Raw genomic sequence first — 18,383 nt, forward strand, 5'->3', positions numbered from 1 at the left:
CCACAAAGTCAGCTGAGTCCAAGGCTTTCCCCTGGTGAGGAAATCCAAACCCCAATAAGTAAGGGGTGGGGGGAGGTACCAAGGGCCATGGGATCCTTCCCTCTCTGGTGGGTCAGAGCCTTTACGCTTCCCGCTGCTCTGCTCCCCTCCTGCTCTGCCACCCACACGAGCTAATTCCCTGCCTTTTAATCCCTCCAGCAGATGGCGCATTTGCTGCAGGTGTTTTGAGATGGGGCCCAAAATAATCCCTTAATCCCGTGTTGCCCAGTGTGGGGTCTGTACACTCCATCGCCCCAACCCAGCAGAGGCAGAGATCCTTGCAGGGGTGTCTAGGCATCACCCCCTGCCCCTCTGCCGCAGCGCAGTGCCCGTCTACACGGCCGCCTCTGGCTAGTCACGCACCAGATAGAAACTCTCGGGAGAGGCCCATTGTAGCTCCCTTTGCAGCCTGCAGGGGGCGACAGAGCAGGGAGAGCCCCCTGCTGGGCCTCTCCCATGTGCCTGTTCATTGCAGCACCTGAGCCTGTCCCCCCCAGCTGTAGCACCATGAGAAGTTGACCCCTGTGGCTTAAAAGCAGCCCCCCGCCCCCAGCTGCCAAGAGTCACGTAAACTCATCCCGCCTTTATAACAGGGGGCAGGGGCAGGCACCCAGGCCTCGGTAGCAGCTGTCTCTATTCATTCAGTGGCTCCAATGCCAACCCCAACCCCATTTGCATTTCTGCTTCTGTCAGCTGGGCCCCGTTCCTGCCTGCGGAGAAGAGCGCGGCTGGGGGCAGGGGCACATCCCCCGGGAGACCCCCAGAACCCTGCAGGTTACCACAATTCCAAGCGCTGGGCCCGTGTCCAGACACGCCTTGTGCCTGGGATCTGCCCCTTAGGGACCGAACCCAGCCCCCGAGAGGAGCTGCCGTCTTCTGGGCTGGCGCTGCCTGCGGGATTGCTGCGTTCTCAGGGCCCGGCCCGGTTCCAGGCAGCGCTTGGGAAGGCAGACAGGCCAGGGGCCAGATTCCCAGCTGGTGTAACAGCCAAGGAGGCACTTGGATTAACGCCCGCTGCAGAGCCACACCACGGATTTTGATGCACAACTGCGGCTGTCACAGCCTCAGCAGGTGTAAATCAGGGCAGTCTCATTGAGCCCAATGGGACAACACTGCTTTACACCAGCTGGGGATCTGGCCCCACTGACCCCAGCAGGAGGGTGACCAGATGTCCTGATTTTATAGGGACAGTCCCAATTTTTGGGTCTCTCTCTTATAGAGGTTCCTATTACCCCCCACCCCGTCCCGATTTTTCACACGTGCTGTCTGGTCACCCCACCCCGCGGAGGGATGGGTGAGTCCCATGTGCTGGGGATTTTCAGAGCACGGCGAAGATCCCCGGGGACGGAGCATTAAAAGCTCCCAAGGGCGGCCCCGTCTCAGCGCACGGAGCCACTGACAAAAACCAGGCGCCTTGAAAGGGACAAAACATTGGGCTCGAGTCCTCAGTTTTGCTGCTTTATTGTTTAAAGGTTTTTTAAAAAAATATTAATTTGATTTTTTTTTTAAATTAGAAATTCAGGTTCCGGCGAGGCCACGAGACTCTGGGACCATGTCACATGGGAGCTGTCGTTGGACGTCCTTTGTGCCTCTACTTCCTCCCACAGGCCCTGCTCCCCGGCTGGACTACATCTCCCAGAACACACTGTGCTCACTCCCTGGAGCAGAGCCACTGGGCTGCAACCTGGGAGTTGCAGCCGGGAGCCCCTCCCACCCCCATTTTCCTCTGTGGGCCAAGCTCCCTGCCCAGACTACATCTCCCATGATGCACTGCACTCCCTCTCAGCTGCCATAGTGCATCATGGGAATTGTAGAAAGGAGTGTCTCATGCCCCTATTTCCCCCATGGGCCCTGCTCCTTGGCCAGACTATATCTCCCAGCATGCACTGCAGTCTCTCCTTGTGGCAGAGGCACCAGCAGGGTCCATCCCGGTTCTGTTTGTACAGCACCTAGCACCATGGGGGCCTCAACTCTACCATAATACAAATAATTAACAACAAACCGACCATCAGGTCCTCTTCCTCCCCCCTAAGGCAGCAAAAATCCAACAACGCGACCCCCCATTTCTTTAACTGAAAACCCGCCTGAGGAATTATTTTGGCTTTTCGTACAAAAAACGAGCGACGGCCCCGCCAGGGAGGGGCGAGGAGCCAGGGCAGGCCAGGCAAAGCGCAGCTGGGCTTTAAGGCAGGGGAGCCCTAAAAAGCAGCTGTCACCATCCCTGAACCCACAGAGCACCCCGTGCGCCAGCCCAGCATGGGAGGGTATTAACAGCTGAGTTTGCACCCCATGCTAGTAAGAATCGGTCTACCTGCAACAGGCAGCTGGTGTGATAAGACAGCGCCCCCTGGTGGCACAGGCTGTGCTGCCCCATCCCGTCCTGGAACGGGCAAGCTGCTTCTCCTTCCCGCTCCTGGCTTTGCAGAAGGGGGATGGAGGTACCAATGAACTGGCTTCCCTTCCCTCCCAAATCTGGGGAGAGATCAGAAGTGCCCCCCATTCCAGCACATTGCTACTGCCCCCTACAGGCTGACAACACCCCCAGCCCTGTACCTGACTGCAAGCCCCTGATGTGGAAGCAAAGGCTGGGGGGGAGGAGAGAAACACCTGAACCAGATTCCCAGCAGGAATCTCCCCTGGTACCTGGAGGTGCCTTTTCTTTACCATAGGTGCCAGCCCCAAAGGTCAGAGAAAGGCACCGTTTTGGGCTGTGCTCCAGCAGGGCAGCTCCTGGGCTGCTCGCCAAGCAATGATGGAGGCATGTGCGTGGAGGGGGAGGGGGGGGCTGGTCAGGAGAGTGGTGCCCCCCGCCCGCAGTCCTGGCCAGCCGATTACAGAGTGAAGAAGAGGATAAGCACCACGATGAGAAGAACAAGCAGAATGCCGATCACACACCACTGGCGCCGGTCTGGGGAGGAGAAAGCACAAGGGGAGATGCAGTGAGTGTGGGGGGTGGGGTGGCAGGGACGATTCTGAGATTGGGGGGCAGGGGTTGGCTTAAGCACTGACACTAGGGACCTCTAGGCTGCCTGGGGTGCATTAAAGAAACCTCCCTCCCACATGCACACACATCCCAGGAGTAAAGATCACTACCCCCCCCCGCCCCGTTTTACGGAAGGGAAACTGAGGCAGGGGAAGGGACTTGCCCCAAAAGTCACACAGGGGCATGAATAGAAACCAGGAGTCCCGACTCGCTGCCCTCGACTAACCACTAGACTCCACTTCCCTCCCAAAGCTGGGGATAGAAGCCAGGAGTCCTGACTCCCGGCCCCTCCCTGCTCTAACCACTGAACATCACTTCCTTCCCAGAGACAGGAAGGGGACTCAGGGTTTGAAGTCTCCTGGGTGCTTTGAAAAATCTCCCCCTGCCCGGCGCCTTCCTCACCGCTGGTCATGTGGGAGACCTTGGCCATCTTCTTCAGCACGCCGTCCATGCGGGACTGGGTGTGATCCATCTCCTGGCCGAACTCCTCCAGCATCCTGCCAAGCCAGGCTCAAGCTGTCATCAGGGTGCAGCCCCCACCCAGGGGGGCTGCAGTCAAGCCAGGAGACATGGAAACACCCCCCACCCCCACTAACATGCCTGCCCGGCTCCCCGTGTCGGGGATCCAGTCACTGCCGCTTTCAGTCCCCTGCCAAGGTGTCAGGAGGGGGCCTGTCCCATTCCCTCCCTCCACCGCCCCCAGGTTGGTGGGGCTTCTCCTCCGGGCACCTGTCATGCCTCTAAGAACTGGGCTGAGACCCGCCAAACTCACCTCACATGTGGGGCCAGATGGGAGGGATTTTCAGATCTGGGGCTGGTGCCCCCTAGTGGGGAAAGGCCTCATGTCCCATTCCCAAGCCCGTGAGCAGGTCTCCCCACACCCCACCCCACTCACAAGCTCTGCTCGTCCAGCTCGTCCCCAACCCGGCCCGACATGTGCTTCAAGACCCGGATGCTGCCCGACACCAGCTCCAGCTGCTCGTCCTGCTGCTCTACGATCAGCTGCCGGGGAAGGGAGGCAGGAAAAGCCCAGTGAGTCGTTGCCAGGGGGATGCGCGACAGGGTCCCGTTACGGGGGAGGGGGGCGATTGGATCGGCACCAGAACGGTGGTGGGGGACAGGAACTGGGATGGTGGGAGGGAGGAATTGCTGCCCCCACCCCCTCAAAGTTTGCAACCGCCAGCCCACAGGGTTAATCCCCAGGTTGTGGGGCTGTGGAACTCCCTGCTGCAGGGGGTCCAACACACAGGGCACGAGGGTGGCAGCTTGGGTAACTTTAGATCCAGCTCTCGGATGGGGTGGATGGATGTCAGGCCACAGCCCCCGATTCCCCCCACCCTGAGCTGATCACTACAGGGGTAAAGGGAGGAATCCTACTCTGGAGCAGCCGGTGCCAGCCACTGCTGGAGACGGGCCGGGGTCTGCTCCAGAGGGCAGGGATCTGGGAGGGAAGACACTGTGTCCCTCCTGGTCTGGGTGACTAGGGAGGCAGCAGGGCGTATCCGTCCCCTCGTAGCCCCCCAGCCCCTGCCTGTGGCCCCTGACAGCTCCCCACCTGCTGATGCAATTGCTGCTCCTCAATATAGCGGGAATTGGCTGACACCAGCTCCTCCCGCAGCTGCCCGTACCGCTCCGGGGGGGGCTTCTGGCTGGCCCCACCGCCAATCAGCATCTGCAGGGAGAGAGCAGAGCCCTGACTGGGGACCCATCCAGGCAACTGACCGCTGGGGGTAGCAAGTGCCTCGGGATGAGGGGGGTGATGGGGACTGGCTGGCTCAGGGGGGTGGGGAATGGGACACAGGCCCCTTCTCTTCTAGGGGGCACCGCCTCCGATCTGGAGGATGGCAACACAGACTCCATATTCGCCTCCTCCCCCTGCTGTCAGCCCATCCCCTACACAGCAAGGCCCTCATTACCAGAGGGGCGGGGGCCAAACGCACCATGGGGACCAGCCCCCCACCCCCGGGGGAGAGATCAGGCACCTTGCAGAGTGCCCTGGAGGCATGGGCAGCTATGTCCCTGGATGGAGCATCCCAGCTGCCAGGGGCTGCCACTCCAGCCTCCCCCATCAGCGGCTGCGGGACAGAGAGGACGGCGTACCAGGGCACGAGATGGGCTATAGGGCTTTCTGTGGGGCCTGGGCGGTGCTCCCCGCCCCCGCCTCCCATTGCTGCTCAGGGAGGACTGGACCAGGTACCTCTCTGTTTTTCCGCTCGGCGAAGGCCAGGGCTGACGGGCTGGATATGTGATCCCGCATCTCCTGCCATGGAGGGGAGGGAAGGGGTTAAAAACGAGATTGGTCTGAAGCCAGAGGGGCTTGTTGCCGGGAGAGAGGGGGGCTTGTGAGAGCAGCAGCCCGGGGCACTTCCGTGGGGGTCCCCCTCCCCGTCGGCTTCACAGACAGAAATGGGAGCAGGGGGAAGGGAAGGGACTGCCCCATGGTAAGCCGGAAAGGCCAGGAACAGAACCCAGGTGACCTGGACTTCCCTTGCCTTAACCACTAGACCCCACTCCCCTCCCAGAGCTGGGGATAGAACCCAGGGGTCCTGGCTCCCAGCCCCTTGCTCTGTCCAATACACACACAGAGTTTCAAAACTACCTGCTGGAAACCATGATCCCTGACTCAGTTTCTCCTCCTCCCTGAGCTATTGGGGTCCCTCCGCTGCACTAGCTGTTGTGCCCCACTAGAGGGCAGCACAACCCCACACACTCAGAGGAGGTCCGAGTTTCCAGATTCCTCCAGCAGGGGGCGGCCCTGTGCCTCAGACAGAGACACACACAAGCCCCGGGGTCCTGATGCATTAGGGGCAGGGGTTCCCCACCTTGACAGAGTCCCGCATCTGCCTCACGAAGGCCCGTCTCTCTGTCAGCTCGCTGGCTTCGATCCTGAACTTGCGAGGGTTCGACTCCACAATGCGTGCGCCCGAGCTAAGGACCCAGCGCGCAGGGCACGGACAGAGTCCGGGCACGGGAGTGGGGAGCACAGGACGGGGGAGAGTGGGTGGGGTGGACGAGGCCCCAGCCAGCCCATAGGCACCGAACAGCTCTCTGGGTTTCCCTTCATTCCCATGGACTCTCCCAGCAGGGGGCGCTGTGGGGAGCAGGGCAGAGGCCTGGCACTAGGGGGTCTCCTGGCTACTCCCAGCAGGGGGCGCCGTGGGGAGCAGGGCAGAGGCCTGGCACGGGATGGGGCTCCTGGCTACTCCCAGCAGGGGGTGCCGTGGGGAGTGGGGCAGAGGCCTGGCACTGGGGGGTCTCCTGGCTACTCCCAGCAGGGGGCGCCGCAGGGAGCGGGGCAGAGGCCTGGCACTGGGAGGGGGCTCCCAGCTACTCCCAGTAAGGGGTGTCGTGGGTGGGGGAGCTCCTGGACTCACCCAGCAGGGGATGCCGTGGAGAGCGGGGCAGAGGCCTGGCACTGGGGGGTCTCCTGGCTACTCCCAGCAGGGGGCACCGTGGGGAGCAGGGCAGAGGCCAGGCACTGGGAGTGGGTCTCCTGGCTACTCCCAGCAGGGGGCACCGTGGAGAGCGGGGCAGAGGCCAGGCACTGGGAGGGGGTCTCCTGGCTACTCCCAGCAGGGGGCGCCGTGGGGAGCGGGGCAGAGGCCTGGCGGGGGGGGGAGGGGCTCCTGGCAACTCCCAGCAGGGGGCGCCGCAGGGGGCGGGGCAGAGGCCTGGCACTGGGAGGGGGCTCCCAGCTACTCCCAGTAAGGGGCGTCGTGGGTGGGGGAGCTCCTGGACTCACCCAGCAGGGGATGCCGTGGAGAGCGGGGCAGAGGCCAGGCACTGGGGGTGGGTCTCCTGGCTACTCCCAGCAGGGGGCGCCGTGGAGAGCGGAGCAGAGGCCAGGCACTGGGGGGGTCTCATGGCTACTCCCAGCAGGGGGCGCCGTGGGGAGCGGGGCAGAGGCCTGGCACGGGGGGTCTCCTGGCTACTCCCAGCAGGGGGCGCCGTGGGGAGCGGGGCAGAGGCCTGGCACGGGGGGTGGGTCTCCTGGCTACTCCCAGCAGGGGGCGCCGTGGGGAGCGGGGCAGAGGCCTGGCACGGGGGGGTCTCCTGGCTACTCCCAGCAGGGGGCGCCGTGGGGAGCGGGGCAGAGGCCTGGCACTGGGAGTGGGTCTCCTGGCTACTCCCAGCAGGGGGCACCGTGGAGAGCGGGGCAGAGGCCTGGCACTGGGGGTGGGTCTCCTGGCTACTCCCAGCAGGGGGCGCCGTGGGGAGCGGGGCAGAGGCCTGGCACGGGGGTCTCCTGGCTACTCCCAGCAGGGGGCGCCGCTGGGAGCGGGGTAGAGGCCTGGCACAGGGGTCTCCTGGCTACTCCCAGCAGGGGGCTCCGTGGAGAGCGGGGCAGAGGCCTGGCACGGGGGGTCTCCTGGCTACTCCCAGCAGGGGGCACCGTGGGGAGCGGGGCAGAGGCCTGGCACGGGGATCTCCTGGCTACTCCCAGCAGGGGGCACCGTGGGGAGCGGGGCAGAGGCCTGGCACTGGGAGTGGGTCTCCTGGCTACTCCCAGCAGGGGGCACCGTGGGGAGCGGGGCAGAGGCCTGGCACGGGGGGTCTCCTGGCTACTCCCAGCAGGGGGCGCCGCTGGGAGCGGGGCAGAGGCCTGGCATGGGGTCTCCTGGCTACTCCCAGCAGGGGGCGCTGTGGGGAGCGGGGCAGAGGCCTGGCACGGGGGGTCTCCTGGCTACTCCCAGCAGGGGGCACCGTGGAGAGCGGGGCAGAGGCCTGGCATGGGGGGTCTCCTGGCTACTCCCAGCAGGGGGCACCGGGGGGAGCGGGGCAGAGGCCTGGCACTGGGGGTGGGTCTCCTGGCTACTCACAGCGGGGGGCACCGCGGGAGCGGGCAGAGGCCTGGCACTGGGGTGGGTCTCCTGGCTACTCCCAGCGGGGGGCGCCGGCGGGAGCGGGGCAGAGGCCTGGCACGGGGGGTCTCCTGGCTACTCCCAGCAGGGGGCGCCGTGGGGAGCGGGGCAGAGGCCTGGCACGGGGGGTCTCCTGGCTACTCCCAGCAGGGGGCACCGTGGGGAGCGGGGCAGAGGCCTGGCACGGGGGGTGGGTCTCCTGGCTACTCCCAGCAGGGGGCACCGTGGGGAGCGGGGCAGAGGCCTGGCACTGGGGGTGGGTCTCCTGGCTACTCCCAGCAGGGGGCACCGCGGGGAGCGGGGCAGAGGCCTGGCACTGGGGGTGGGTCTCCTGGCTACTCCCAGCAGGGGGCGCCGCAGGGAGCGGGGCAGAGGCCTGGCATGGGGGGTCTCCTGGCTACTCCCAGCAGGGGGCGCCGCGGGGAGCGGGGCAGAGGCCTGGCACGGGGGGGTCTCCTGGCTACTCCCAGCAGGGGGCGCTGTGGGGAGCGGGGCAGAGGCCAGGCACTGGGGGTCTCCTGGCTACTCCCAGCAGGGGGCACCGCGGGGAGCGGGGCAGAGGCCTGGCACTGGGGGGGTCTCCTGGCTACTCCCAGCAGGGGCCACAGGGGGGAGCGGGGCAGAGGCCTGGCATGGGGGGTCTCCTGGCTACTCCCAGCAGGGGGCGCCGCAGGGAGCGGGGCAGAGGCCTGGCACTGGGAGTGGGTCTCCTGTCTACTCCCAGCAGGGGGCGCCGCAGGGAGCGGGGCAGAGGCCAGGCACGGGGGGTGGGTCTCCTGGCTACTCCCAGCAGGGGGCACCGTGGGGAGCGGGGCAGAGGCCTGGCACGGGGGGTCTCCTGGCTACTCCCAGCAGGGGGCACCGTGGAGAGCGGGGCAGAGGCCTGGCACGGGGGGTCTCCTGGCTACTCCCAGCAGGGGGCACCGTGGAGAGCGGGGCAGAGGCCTGGCAGGGGGGGTCTCCTGGCTACTCCCAGCAGGGGGCACCGTGGGGAGCGGGCAGAGGCCAGGCACTGGGGTGGGGCTCCTGGCTACTCCCAGCAGGGGGCCCCGTGGGGAGCGGGGCCGTGGCCGGGCACTGGGGGGGGGTCTCCTGGCTACTCCCAGCAGGGGGCGCTGTGGGGAGCGGGGCAGAGGCCTGGCACTGGGGGTGGGTCTCCTGGCTACTCCCAGCAGGGGGCACCGTGGGGAGCGGGGCAGAGGCCTGGCACTGGGAGTGGGTCTCCTGGCTACTCCCAGCAGGGGGCGCTGTGGGGAGCGGGGCAGAGGCCTGGCACGGGGGGTCTCCTGGCTACTCCCAGCAGGGGGCGCCGTGGGGAGCGGGGCAGAGGCCTGGCACGGGGGGTCTCCTGGCTACTCCCAGCAGGGGGCGCCGTGGGGAGCGGGGCAGAGGCCTGGCACAGGGGGTCTCCTGGCTACTCCCAGCAGGGGGCGCCGCAGGGAGCGGGGCAGAGGCCAGGCACTGGGGGGGTCTCCTGGCTACTCCCAGCAGGGGGCGCCGCAGGGAGCGGGGTAGAGGCCTGGCACAGGGGGTCTCCTGGCTACTCCCAGCAGGGGGCGCTGTGGAGAGCGGGGCAGAGGCCAGGCACTGGGGGTGGGTCTCCTGGCTACTCCCAGCAGGGGGCGCCGCAGGGAGCGGGGCAGAGGCCTGGCACGGGGGGCTCCCGCAGGGGAACCCGGCCCCAGAAGGATATCAATGGTCTCCTCCAGATCCTCCAGGTCCCACTCGATGCTCCGCAGGCTGTTGCGCAGCTCGTTCGTGGTCCAGTCGAACTCCTCCGTGCTGACGACATGAGTCTCCTGCAGCAGCTCACACCAGCGCTCGTACAGCCCCCGGGCCGTGTTCACAGCCTTCTGCACCTCCCTGGGGGGCAAAGAGCAAGGGGGGGTGAGGAGACCCCCAGGGAGACGGCACTGTGCTGCCAAACCCTGTCTGGCTGCTCTTCAGCCCTCCACCTACCCACCCACCCCAGAGGTGGCTGCATCGCAGCACGAGGTGATTTTATAGGGACATCTGGCTTGCATCATTGAAGTGGGTATTCACCCACGAAAGCTCATGCTGCAAAACGTCTGTTAGTCTAGAAGGTGCCACAGGATTCTTTGCTGCTTCTACAATTTTATAGGGACAGTCCCGATTTTGGGGTCTTTTTCTTATCTAGGCTCCTATTATCCCCGACGCCCGTCCCAATTTTTCACACTTGCTGTCTGGTCTCCCTAGCAAGGAAATCCGGTAGGAACAGCCCCCAGCCCTCACCCCAGAGGAGGATGGGAAGGGATCTCCCCGCAGCAGAGGGGGGCTGTTCCTCCAAGGGGGAGGGGGGAAGGGAGAAGTCTCTTCTTCCGGGGGTGTAAGGAGGGGGTTCCTCCAGGGGCGGAAGGGGGATGGTCCAGGGCGGGGGCGGAAGGGAGGGTTTCTCCAGGGGCGGGGACGGAAGCGGGGGTTTCTCCAGGGGCGGAAGGGGGTGGTCCAGGGGCGGGGGGGTTTCTCCAGGGGTCGAAGGGGGGGCACTCCAGGGACAGGGGGGCGGAAGGGAGGGTTTCTCCAGGGGCGGGGGCGGGCGGGAGCGGGGGGGTGTCGCCAGGGGTGGAAGGGTGGGTGCTCCAGGGCGGGGGCGTTCTCCAGGGGTGGAAGGGTGGGTGCTCCAGGGACAGGGGTGGAAGGGGGTTTCTCCAGGGCGGGGCGGAAGCGGGGTTTCTCCAGGGGCGGAAGGGGGTGGTCCAGGGCGGGGGTTTCTCCAGTGGTGGAAGGGGGCACTCCAGGGACAGGGGGCGGAAGGGAGGGTTTCTCCAGGGGCGGGGCCTCTCAAGGGGGGGGCAGGCTCCCCAGCGGGGTTCTCTGCACAGGGTCCCGGTGCTATTTTCAGCCCCATTTTAAGGGGGGGCGATTCTGCGCGGGCCGCGGCCGACTCACCCCCGCACGGCGGAGAACGGGTCCTCCAGGGCCATGCTGCCGCCCCGGCCCCCCGCTCCGCCGGCTGCCGCCGCCGCTCCCCGCCATGTGACCGGCGCTGGCCCGGCCCCGCCGAAACTCCGGCCGCCGCCTTTGCTGGGGGCGGGGCGGCCTTGCCCGGACTGGGGGGGCGGATCCAGCCGGGCAGGCGGCAGCTGCGGGGGGCGGGGCTCCGCCCATTCACAACCCTCCATGGAGGAAATCGGGGGGGACAAGGCTGAGCTGACCCCGAATTCCCGGCCCTGACCTGCTCCACACTGAGCCAAGGAGCGGAGACGGGGAACCCAGGAGTCCGGATTCTCCCATCCCCCACCGCCAGATCCCGCCCCCGTCCCGAAACTGGGAATAGAAGCCAGGAGTCCTGACTTCAGCCCTCCCCCTATTCCTATCCCCTTCCCCCAAACTAGGGCTAGAACCCAGGAGTCCTGACACACACACCCCGACCCCACTCTCCTCCCAGAGCAGAGAACAGAACCCGGGTGTCCGGACTCCCAGCCCCCCCGCCAACTCTAGCCCCTAGACTCCACTCCCAGCTGCTCCTCCTCATGGGTATTGAATTCCAGTCCAGCCAGTATGACAAGTCCCTGCTGTGGGGTTACTGGTTGTCCCCTCCCTGCCGCAGGGGATTTCTCATGACTCCTGGCAGCTGACTCCATGGGACCATGCTGCTAGGAGGCCTTGTGAGGGGTGACACTGAGCTATTGAGGCCAGCGGGGGGGGGGGTGCATCGAGTGGGGGGGTGTAGCCATCGGGGGAGACGGGGGTTGTGTACATCTGAAGTTGTATGTGAGATTAGTTGATGGTCAGGTTGTGGAGGATAATGTGAGGGTTGTGTGCTGGGTGTGTGGGCAGGGTCTGTGGGGCGGGGGGGGGGGTTGCATGTTGTCAGATTGTGTGAGGGAGTTGTGTGGCATGCAGGCAGGTTGTATGTGTGTTTGAGCTGTGTACAGGTAGATTGTGTCCACTCAGGCTGGGTGTGGTTGTAGTCAGATTGTGGATAGAGTTGTAGGGTATGAGTGTAGTCAGATTGTGTGTGTGGGAACAGGCAGTGTGTGTCAGGTGTTTACAGATAGGTTGTGTACAATCTGATTATGAGGGGACGTGTGTAGTCAGGTTGTATTTAGTCGAGTTGGGGGAGAGTTGTCTGATATGTGTAGAGGGAGGTTGTGGGGTGTGTGTGGAGGCAGATTATGAGTAGTCAGATAATGTGGGGGAGTTTTGAGTCGGTGAGAGAAGTAGGCTGTGTACAATCAGACTCTGCCCGGATGTGTGTAGTGAGGTTGTGTCATCTAGTTGGATTGTGTGGGGGATATTGTGGGTGGATGTGTTGTGTAGATGGGATGTGTTGGGAGTTATGTGTGGGTGGGGGTGATAGGCAGGTTGTGTGTGGGTGGGGGAGATGGGTTGTGTAGTCATTACGGAGGGAGTTGTGGTGGGGGAGATTGGCTGTGTGTAGTCAGATTGTGGGGTTGTGTCATGTAGTTGGGCTGTTGGGGTGATAGGTGGTGGCTGGGGAGACTGGGGGTGACAGGCAAGTGGTGGGTGGCTGGGGGAAATGGGGGGTGATTGCAGGGTGCTGTGGGGGTGACAGGCAGGTGGTGGCTGCCTGGGGGAGATTGTAAGAGGCTGTGGGGGTGACAGACAGGTGGTGGGTGCCTGGGGGAGATGGGGGCTGTGGAGGTGGCAGGCAGGTGGTGGATGGCTGGGGGAGATTGGGGTGACAGGCAGGTAGTGAGTGGCTGGGGAGATTGGGGAGGGCTGTGGAGGTGGCAGGCAGGTGGTGGATGGCTGGGGGGAGATTGGGGGTGACAGGCAGGTAGTGAGTGGCTGGGGAGATTGGGGAGGGCTGTGGGGTGACAGGCAGGTGGTGGGTGGCTGGGAATTGGGGTCACAGGCAGGTGATGAGGGGCTGGGGGTATTGGGGAGTGACAGGCAGGTGGGGAGCTGGGGGAGATTGGGGAGTGACAGGCAGGTGGTGAGGGGCTGGGGGTGACAGGCAGGTGGTGAGTGGCTGGGGAGATTGGGAAGGGCTGTGGGGTGACAGGCAGGTGGTGGATGGCTGGGGAGATTGGGGTGACAGGCTGGTAGTGAGTGGCTGGGGGGTATTGGGGAGTGACAGGCAGGTGGGGAGCTGGGGAGATTAGGGGTGACAGGCAGGTGGCCAGGAGCTGGGGAGACTGGGGGTGACAGGCAGGTGGTGAGTGGCTGGGGGGAGATTGGGGAGGGCTGTGGGGGTGACAGGCAGGTGGTGGATGGCTGGGGGGAGATTGGGGGTGACAAGGCAGGTAGTGAGGGGCTGGGGGGTATTGGGGAGTGATAGGCAGGTGGGGGAGCTGGGGGGAGATTAGGGGGTGACAGGCAGGTGGCGAGTGGGTGGGGGCGCCAGGCTGGGGGGATGGGTGCAGTCCCACGTGCTGTGCACACAGGTGGGCTGCGGGGGAGGGATCTGCAGCGCGAGCCGATGGGTTTTTCCCGGTAGGATCCCGGAAGGACGCTCCCCATAGGCCACAACGGGGCCTTCCAGCCTCTGCCCTTATACGGAAAGAGGAAGCGAGGCGGCCGCAAACGTAGCCCCTTTTTGGAACGTTGGTGCGCGCCACGTTCGGATCCCGCCCCCTGTCGTCATGGGCCCCTGAGATAGTCATGGAAACGGTAACCGGGGCAGGCTGGGGTGACCTCAAGCGTGGGGCGGGGCCTCCGCCTCCTCTTCCTTCCTCTTAAAGAGCCCGCGGGGGGGAAGGGGCCGGTGCTGGGCGAGTTTCTGCTGGGGCCTGCGGGCAGGTGGCAGAGCGGGGGGAGGGGCTTGACCCCCCCTCCTCATTCGTGCCCCCCAGCACCGACCCCCCGGCAGTGCCACAGATGCGGGCGGGTAATTTTGGCCTCTTTGCAGCGCTGAGATTGTGACCCTCATAAAAAGAGGAAAAGCAGGTTTGCCTGGGAGCTCGCCCCCCCCCCAGGGCGTCGCCCCAAACAATTGGGGAAATTGTTGCACTCGCTGGAGGGGCTTAAAGCAGCTTTGCCTGGAAGGGTTTCTGGGGCCTTCTGGAGCCAGCTGAAGCGGCGATACCAAACCGGCCGCACGCCTCACGCTGCCCCGTTCAACTTCATCTAGGTGGGGTGAAGCCTGAAATGATACTACAGAGCGATTGCGTGGCCAGCGCCGTTCGTTCACATGCAGGAGATTTTGGGGTGGCTTGAGTGCTATACAGGTGCGAACATTAGTACCTTAGGAGAGGAGAATAGCGGCTGCACTGCACCGCTCGTTTGCATCCGGCACACGCACGTTCTCAGCGAACGGAGGAAGATTTCATTCACTACGAGTTCTGGCTCAGAGTTGGGGTTTGCTGTAGTACGCTGTGTTTACTGGCATGACACGAGACACAGCGATTGCATTGTACGGGCACGCATTTTGCAGCCAGCACGCAGATGTTGCAGTAACTCCAGTCAGTGGATTTAAACACAGATCGCGCTGTTTATACACACACACACACAGACACACAGAAAGCGAAGTTTGCGTTTGCACTCCATGTACACAAGGTGCGTTTTATCTAGCACAGATTGCAGCCTCACACGCGTTCTGCGTCTGCTGCATTGCACGCGGAGACAGATTTATTTGGTAGACCGCATTAAACGGAGATGGTGCTTTTGCTCCGACACAGAAACGTTACACTCACAGGCTGCATTTGCACTTAAAACGGCGATTGTGCTTGTGTGCTCACGTTATTGTGCAGCGAGCTTTATTGCACGCTGTGCAGTGGCTGCATTTATGTATCGCATTGCGCGTGCACGTGCATTATCCGCTGCATTCAATGCATCGCGCGCACCCAGGCCTGGTGCAAGAGTTGCACGGCTGGCCCTGCACAGCCCGCTGGCGTTGGCTCCAGAGACCGCCTCGCACTCACACCCGCCCCGGCAGCATCTGCTGCACTGCGCGCGCAAACAAGCCCCCAGCTCTACGTTGGACGCGCATAATAAAGCACAAACTGCCGGGCGTCTGGCTGCTTGTGCCGAAGCGGCTGGTCTGGCGGGGGGTCCCTTTTGCATCGACCCCCCCCTCCAGGTCCTTAGCCGCTTTGCTGCGGCTGGCGGCTTCCTTCTCCTCCCCTCCCCCACGCCTCGGCATTTCCGTCCTTCCCTCCCCTCCCCCCACTAGCCGCTGGGGGTGGCGGCGCGTTGCACAGGCCGGATGCGGCTGAGTGAGTGGGCGGGGGCGGCCCGGGCGCTGAGATCACCGGGGGTATAAAAGCAGCGGAGCTGGGCGCGGCTGGGCTTAGTCGGGGCGGCTGGTCCGAGGCGGCGGCGGCGGAACAAAGGCGCAGCCCCAAAAGGCGGCGGAGCAGCAGCAGCAGCAGGCGGCGCGGGGGTGGGAAGACCCGAGCGCAGCCCCCCTCCCCGCCCCCAAGTCTCCGGTCGGTGCAAAGGGCCCCGGCCGCGTGCAAACAGCCCGATCCGTGCAGGAGCGAGCCGGGCCGCAGCCCCCGCCCCCGCCGGGCATGGAGGTGCAGAAGGAAGCCCAGCGCATCATGACGCTGTCGGTGTGGAAGATGTACAACTCCCGCCTGCAGCGCGGCGGGCTGCGGCTGCACCGGAGCCTGCAGCTCTCGCTGGTCATGCGGAGCGCGCGGGAGGTTTATCTCTCGGCCAAGCTGGAGGAGGACGAGGAGGGGCGCCTGGGGCCGCAGCCCGGCCTGGGGGAGGAAGGCGCCGGCCAGACCCCGCTGCAGCCCGCCGCCTGCCCCGGCCCCCTGGCGCCGGAGGAGCGGGCAGCCCCCGCGGACCGTGGAAACGCCCCGGGCGCAGGCGATCCGGAGCCCATGGAGACGCAGGACAGCGGCGGGGACTTGCCCCCGGCGACTCCAGCGCCCGGGGCCGGTAGGCGGCCGGCGCGGGGGGGCTCGTTGCCACCCCCGGGCAAAGCCAACAGGAAACGGCGGAGCAGCAGCTTGGACAAGCCGGGGGCCGCCGAGGCCGGGCTGGTGCCCACCAAGAAGGCCCGGCTGGAGGCGGAGGAGGAGGAGGGCGAGCGGCAGCCCCAGGGACAGGACGGCCCCTTCCCCAGCCTGGCCAAAGTCCTGCAGACCCGCTTCTCCGGGATGCTGCGGGGCGGCCCCGCCAAGGGGCCCGAGCCCACGCCGGGCTGCCGGCCCGGGGACGGGGTGCTCAGCATACTGGTCCGAGCCGTGGTGGCCTTTTAAATCCCCGTCCCCGCCGCTCGGGGGGACTCGTGGCGGGGGGCCCTGCCCCGCGGCGCGCAGCGGCTCGCTCGGCTCCTGGCGGGAGCCATGGGGCAGGGCGGGGGTCGCAGCCCCCCTCTCCCTGGCGGAGGGGGGGCGGGAGCCGGCCGTGCCTCCCGGGGGCGGGAGAGAGACACGCGAAGGCCGGGGCTGGATTGAGAGGGCAGCGGAAGGAAGATCGGACTTTCCCCTCCCCACCCTGCTGGGTCCAGGGGGGAGGCGAGGCCAAAGGCTCGTGGGGACCGAGAGACGCCGCCGCTTGGGGGGGGGGGACGGACTTTGGCCCAACTTCAGGATGGGGAAGAGACTCGCACGCCGGGCCGAGCTTTTCCTGCCCGCTCCTCGCCGAGAGATGGTTTATTTTTGTGCAGAGAAATGCTATGGCCGGACCTGGGATCCACTGGTGCTATTCCACAACCCATAAACTGCAGGGGGGGTTGTGTGGGTTTTTTTTGTAACTTGAAACTGTGGTGTTCTGTGTCCTTGTGATGGCAGAACGTTTGCTGGGGGGGGGGGGGGGGCAGACCTGGCGGCCAGATGCGGGCTGAAGGGGCGTCAGAGAGAGCGAACAGTCCTGAGAAATAGTCCAGAAAGGGAGGCTCTAGCCCTCCCCTCCTGCGCCTGGCTCTCCAGCACCCGCAGAAGTGGGGTGATGGGGGAAGATGGGTGCCCGACTTACTAGCTTGCTTTCCTCAGGGGCACTTCTTCAGACAGGTGTTTTTTGTGTGTTTTGTTTTCAAGAGGCCTTTTTTCTTTAACCAACGAAAAGCTCAACCCAGGATTCATTAAGGAAACTTTCCCCCACTTCCAGCCAGGCCTGCCCGTTATGACACACCGCTCATATGACCAGTCATTGCATCACACCCCGTCTAGAAGGGCAGCAGGGAATTTCCTGCTCAGACCGCCCGTAGATTTGTGTGTGTGTGGAGCTGGTTTTTCAGGGTGTGGGTGGGGTGTGTGTCAGCCTGACTCATTTAACCCTCCAAAGGAGAACTGAGAGGAGGCTGCCTTCTGCTGCCTGCTCTTCAAAATCAAATAAAAGTTGTTGGTTCTTTAAAAAAAAAAAATACAAAAGTCAGACTCCGGAGGGTTTTTTATTTCCTCTTCAGTTTGGGAGAGGTGGAGGGAAGTTTCTTTTACTCAGAGTTTTGAGGTATTTGAACTAACCAGTTTCAGTGTAAAATATGATTATTACATTTGGTCTGAATTGCTGAGCGTGTTTGAGAAGGGGAGAAATCCTGGTCACCCACCGTCACCCTGGAATTTTCGAAGGAAAATTATTACATGTTCAAATCCCCCTGTGAAACTCTGAGAATCAGCCATCTCTTTCTGTTGTCATGGCTCGTGGGTCTGAGAACTTACCCCCTCCCCATGCCACTGTCTTGTTTCAAATCAAATACCCCTCGAGTTCTCTTCGAGAGACGTATCAGTCTGTGTTTGTGAATGTCGTCATGGCTTTACCTAGACCCATGAACAAAAATCATTCTTTGGTTCCTGAATTTGCTAGTTGCTCGCAGAGGACACTAGGGAATTGATTAAAAAAAACAGGAAACCCCCCTAAACAGTTGAGACATTTCTTAAATGTGACCCATGTGTCCTGAATGCTTGTAATTTATATCTGTAGTTCCATTTTTTTATTGTCTTGGGGGGGGGGACATGGACTGGGCTTTCCTCCTCTGTGGTGTTAATTTTTTTTGTTAAATAAAAACCATTTGTGAAACTGGTGAAGTTGTTGCACTCTGCATTTGTCATAGAAATGGGGGCGGGGGGTGTTGTTTTAAAGGTCTGGCTAAATTTAGTGGCAGGCTTTTGTTTGGCCTGTTCCAGGCAGCCACTGATTTCAGGCCTTGAGCTAAACCAAGATGGGCTCCTAACCCCTCGACTGAGGCTGGGTGTGAATCCTGTTTATTCCAGTAGGACCCAGGTGCTGGATGCAGTAGAGGATCCCCCATGGAAGGAGTCTGATTCATGCCATTGGTCCAGCCAACATCCTCCCCCTGAGTCTTGGCCTCTCCCCTCTCTGCCCCCCTGGCCTGTGGGGTGACCCTACACTGGGTGCCAAATATCGAGTTGTGTAACAGTGCCCTTGGGTTGTGGTGGGAGAAGTTTAAATGGCCTACTACCTGCAGCTGTGTCACTGGTTAGAAATACTCACTTAGAAACATGGGAATCGGGCCAGCTGGGTTGGTTGGGGGGGGCGCAGTTAAAACTATTGAGGGTGGGGGAGGGGTTGGTTCTGTGTCCCTGGAAACAGCTGGCAGGACTTACAGGGAGTAGCCTAGCGAGCTGGGCTGCAAGGGGATTATCAGGCGAGAT

At 63.6% G+C, this 18,383-nt stretch overlaps 2 protein-coding genes across 3 annotated transcripts; one reads left to right on the top strand and one right to left on the bottom strand.

Moving 5' to 3' along the window:
* Positions 1 to 1,484: 1,484 nt before the first annotated feature.
* On the bottom strand, positions 1,485 to 10,919 carry STX10 (syntaxin 10). 2 transcript variants are annotated; one of them, XM_039514628.1, is made up of 8 exons: positions 10,795 to 10,919; positions 9,578 to 9,747; positions 5,845 to 5,939; positions 5,220 to 5,282; positions 4,578 to 4,694; positions 3,918 to 4,024; positions 3,425 to 3,519; positions 2,740 to 2,947 (listed from the first exon to the last, which is right to left on the bottom strand). In XM_039514628.1, the coding sequence occupies exons 1-8, from the start codon at positions 10,827 to 10,829 to the stop codon at positions 2,871 to 2,873; spliced, it is 759 nt and encodes a 252-aa protein (XP_039370562.1). In that variant the 5' UTR covers positions 10,830 to 10,919; the 3' UTR covers positions 2,740 to 2,870. The 2 variants fall into 2 exon arrangements, with proteins under 2 accessions (XP_039370561.1, XP_039370562.1); XM_039514627.1 differs by lacking the exon at positions 3,425 to 3,519 and having other exon boundaries at positions 1,485 to 2,947.
* A 4,102-nt stretch (positions 10,920 to 15,021) lies between these two features.
* On the top strand, positions 15,022 to 17,791 carry IER2 (immediate early response 2). The gene has a single exon (XM_039514629.1). The coding sequence runs from the start codon at positions 15,327 to 15,329 to the stop codon at positions 16,026 to 16,028; it is 702 nt and encodes a 233-aa protein (XP_039370563.1). The 5' UTR covers positions 15,022 to 15,326; the 3' UTR covers positions 16,029 to 17,791.
* The last annotated feature ends 592 nt before the right edge of the window (positions 17,792 to 18,383 follow it).

The sequence above is a fragment of the Mauremys reevesii genome, linkage group 25 (genome assembly GCF_016161935.1).
Source record: "Mauremys reevesii isolate NIE-2019 linkage group 25, ASM1616193v1, whole genome shotgun sequence".
NCBI classification, from domain to species: Eukaryota; Metazoa; Chordata; order Testudines; family Geoemydidae; genus Mauremys; species Mauremys reevesii.

Coding starts and splice junctions, on each gene's coding strand:
- IER2 (XM_039514629.1), top strand. CDS start 15,327: ATGGAGGTGCAGAAGGAAGCCCAGCGCATCATGACGCTGTCGGTGTGG.
- STX10 (XM_039514627.1), bottom strand. CDS start 10,829: ATGGCCCTGGAGGACCCGTTCTCCGCCGTGCGGGG. Junction 9,748..10,794: donor CCGTTCTCCGCCGTGCGGGG/GTGAGTCGGCCG, acceptor TTTGCCCCCCAG/GGAGGTGCAGAAGGCTGTGA. Junction 4,695..5,219: donor CCGAGCGGAAAAACAGAGAG/GTACCTGGTCCA, acceptor CTCTCCCTGCAG/ATGCTGATTGGCGGTGGGGC.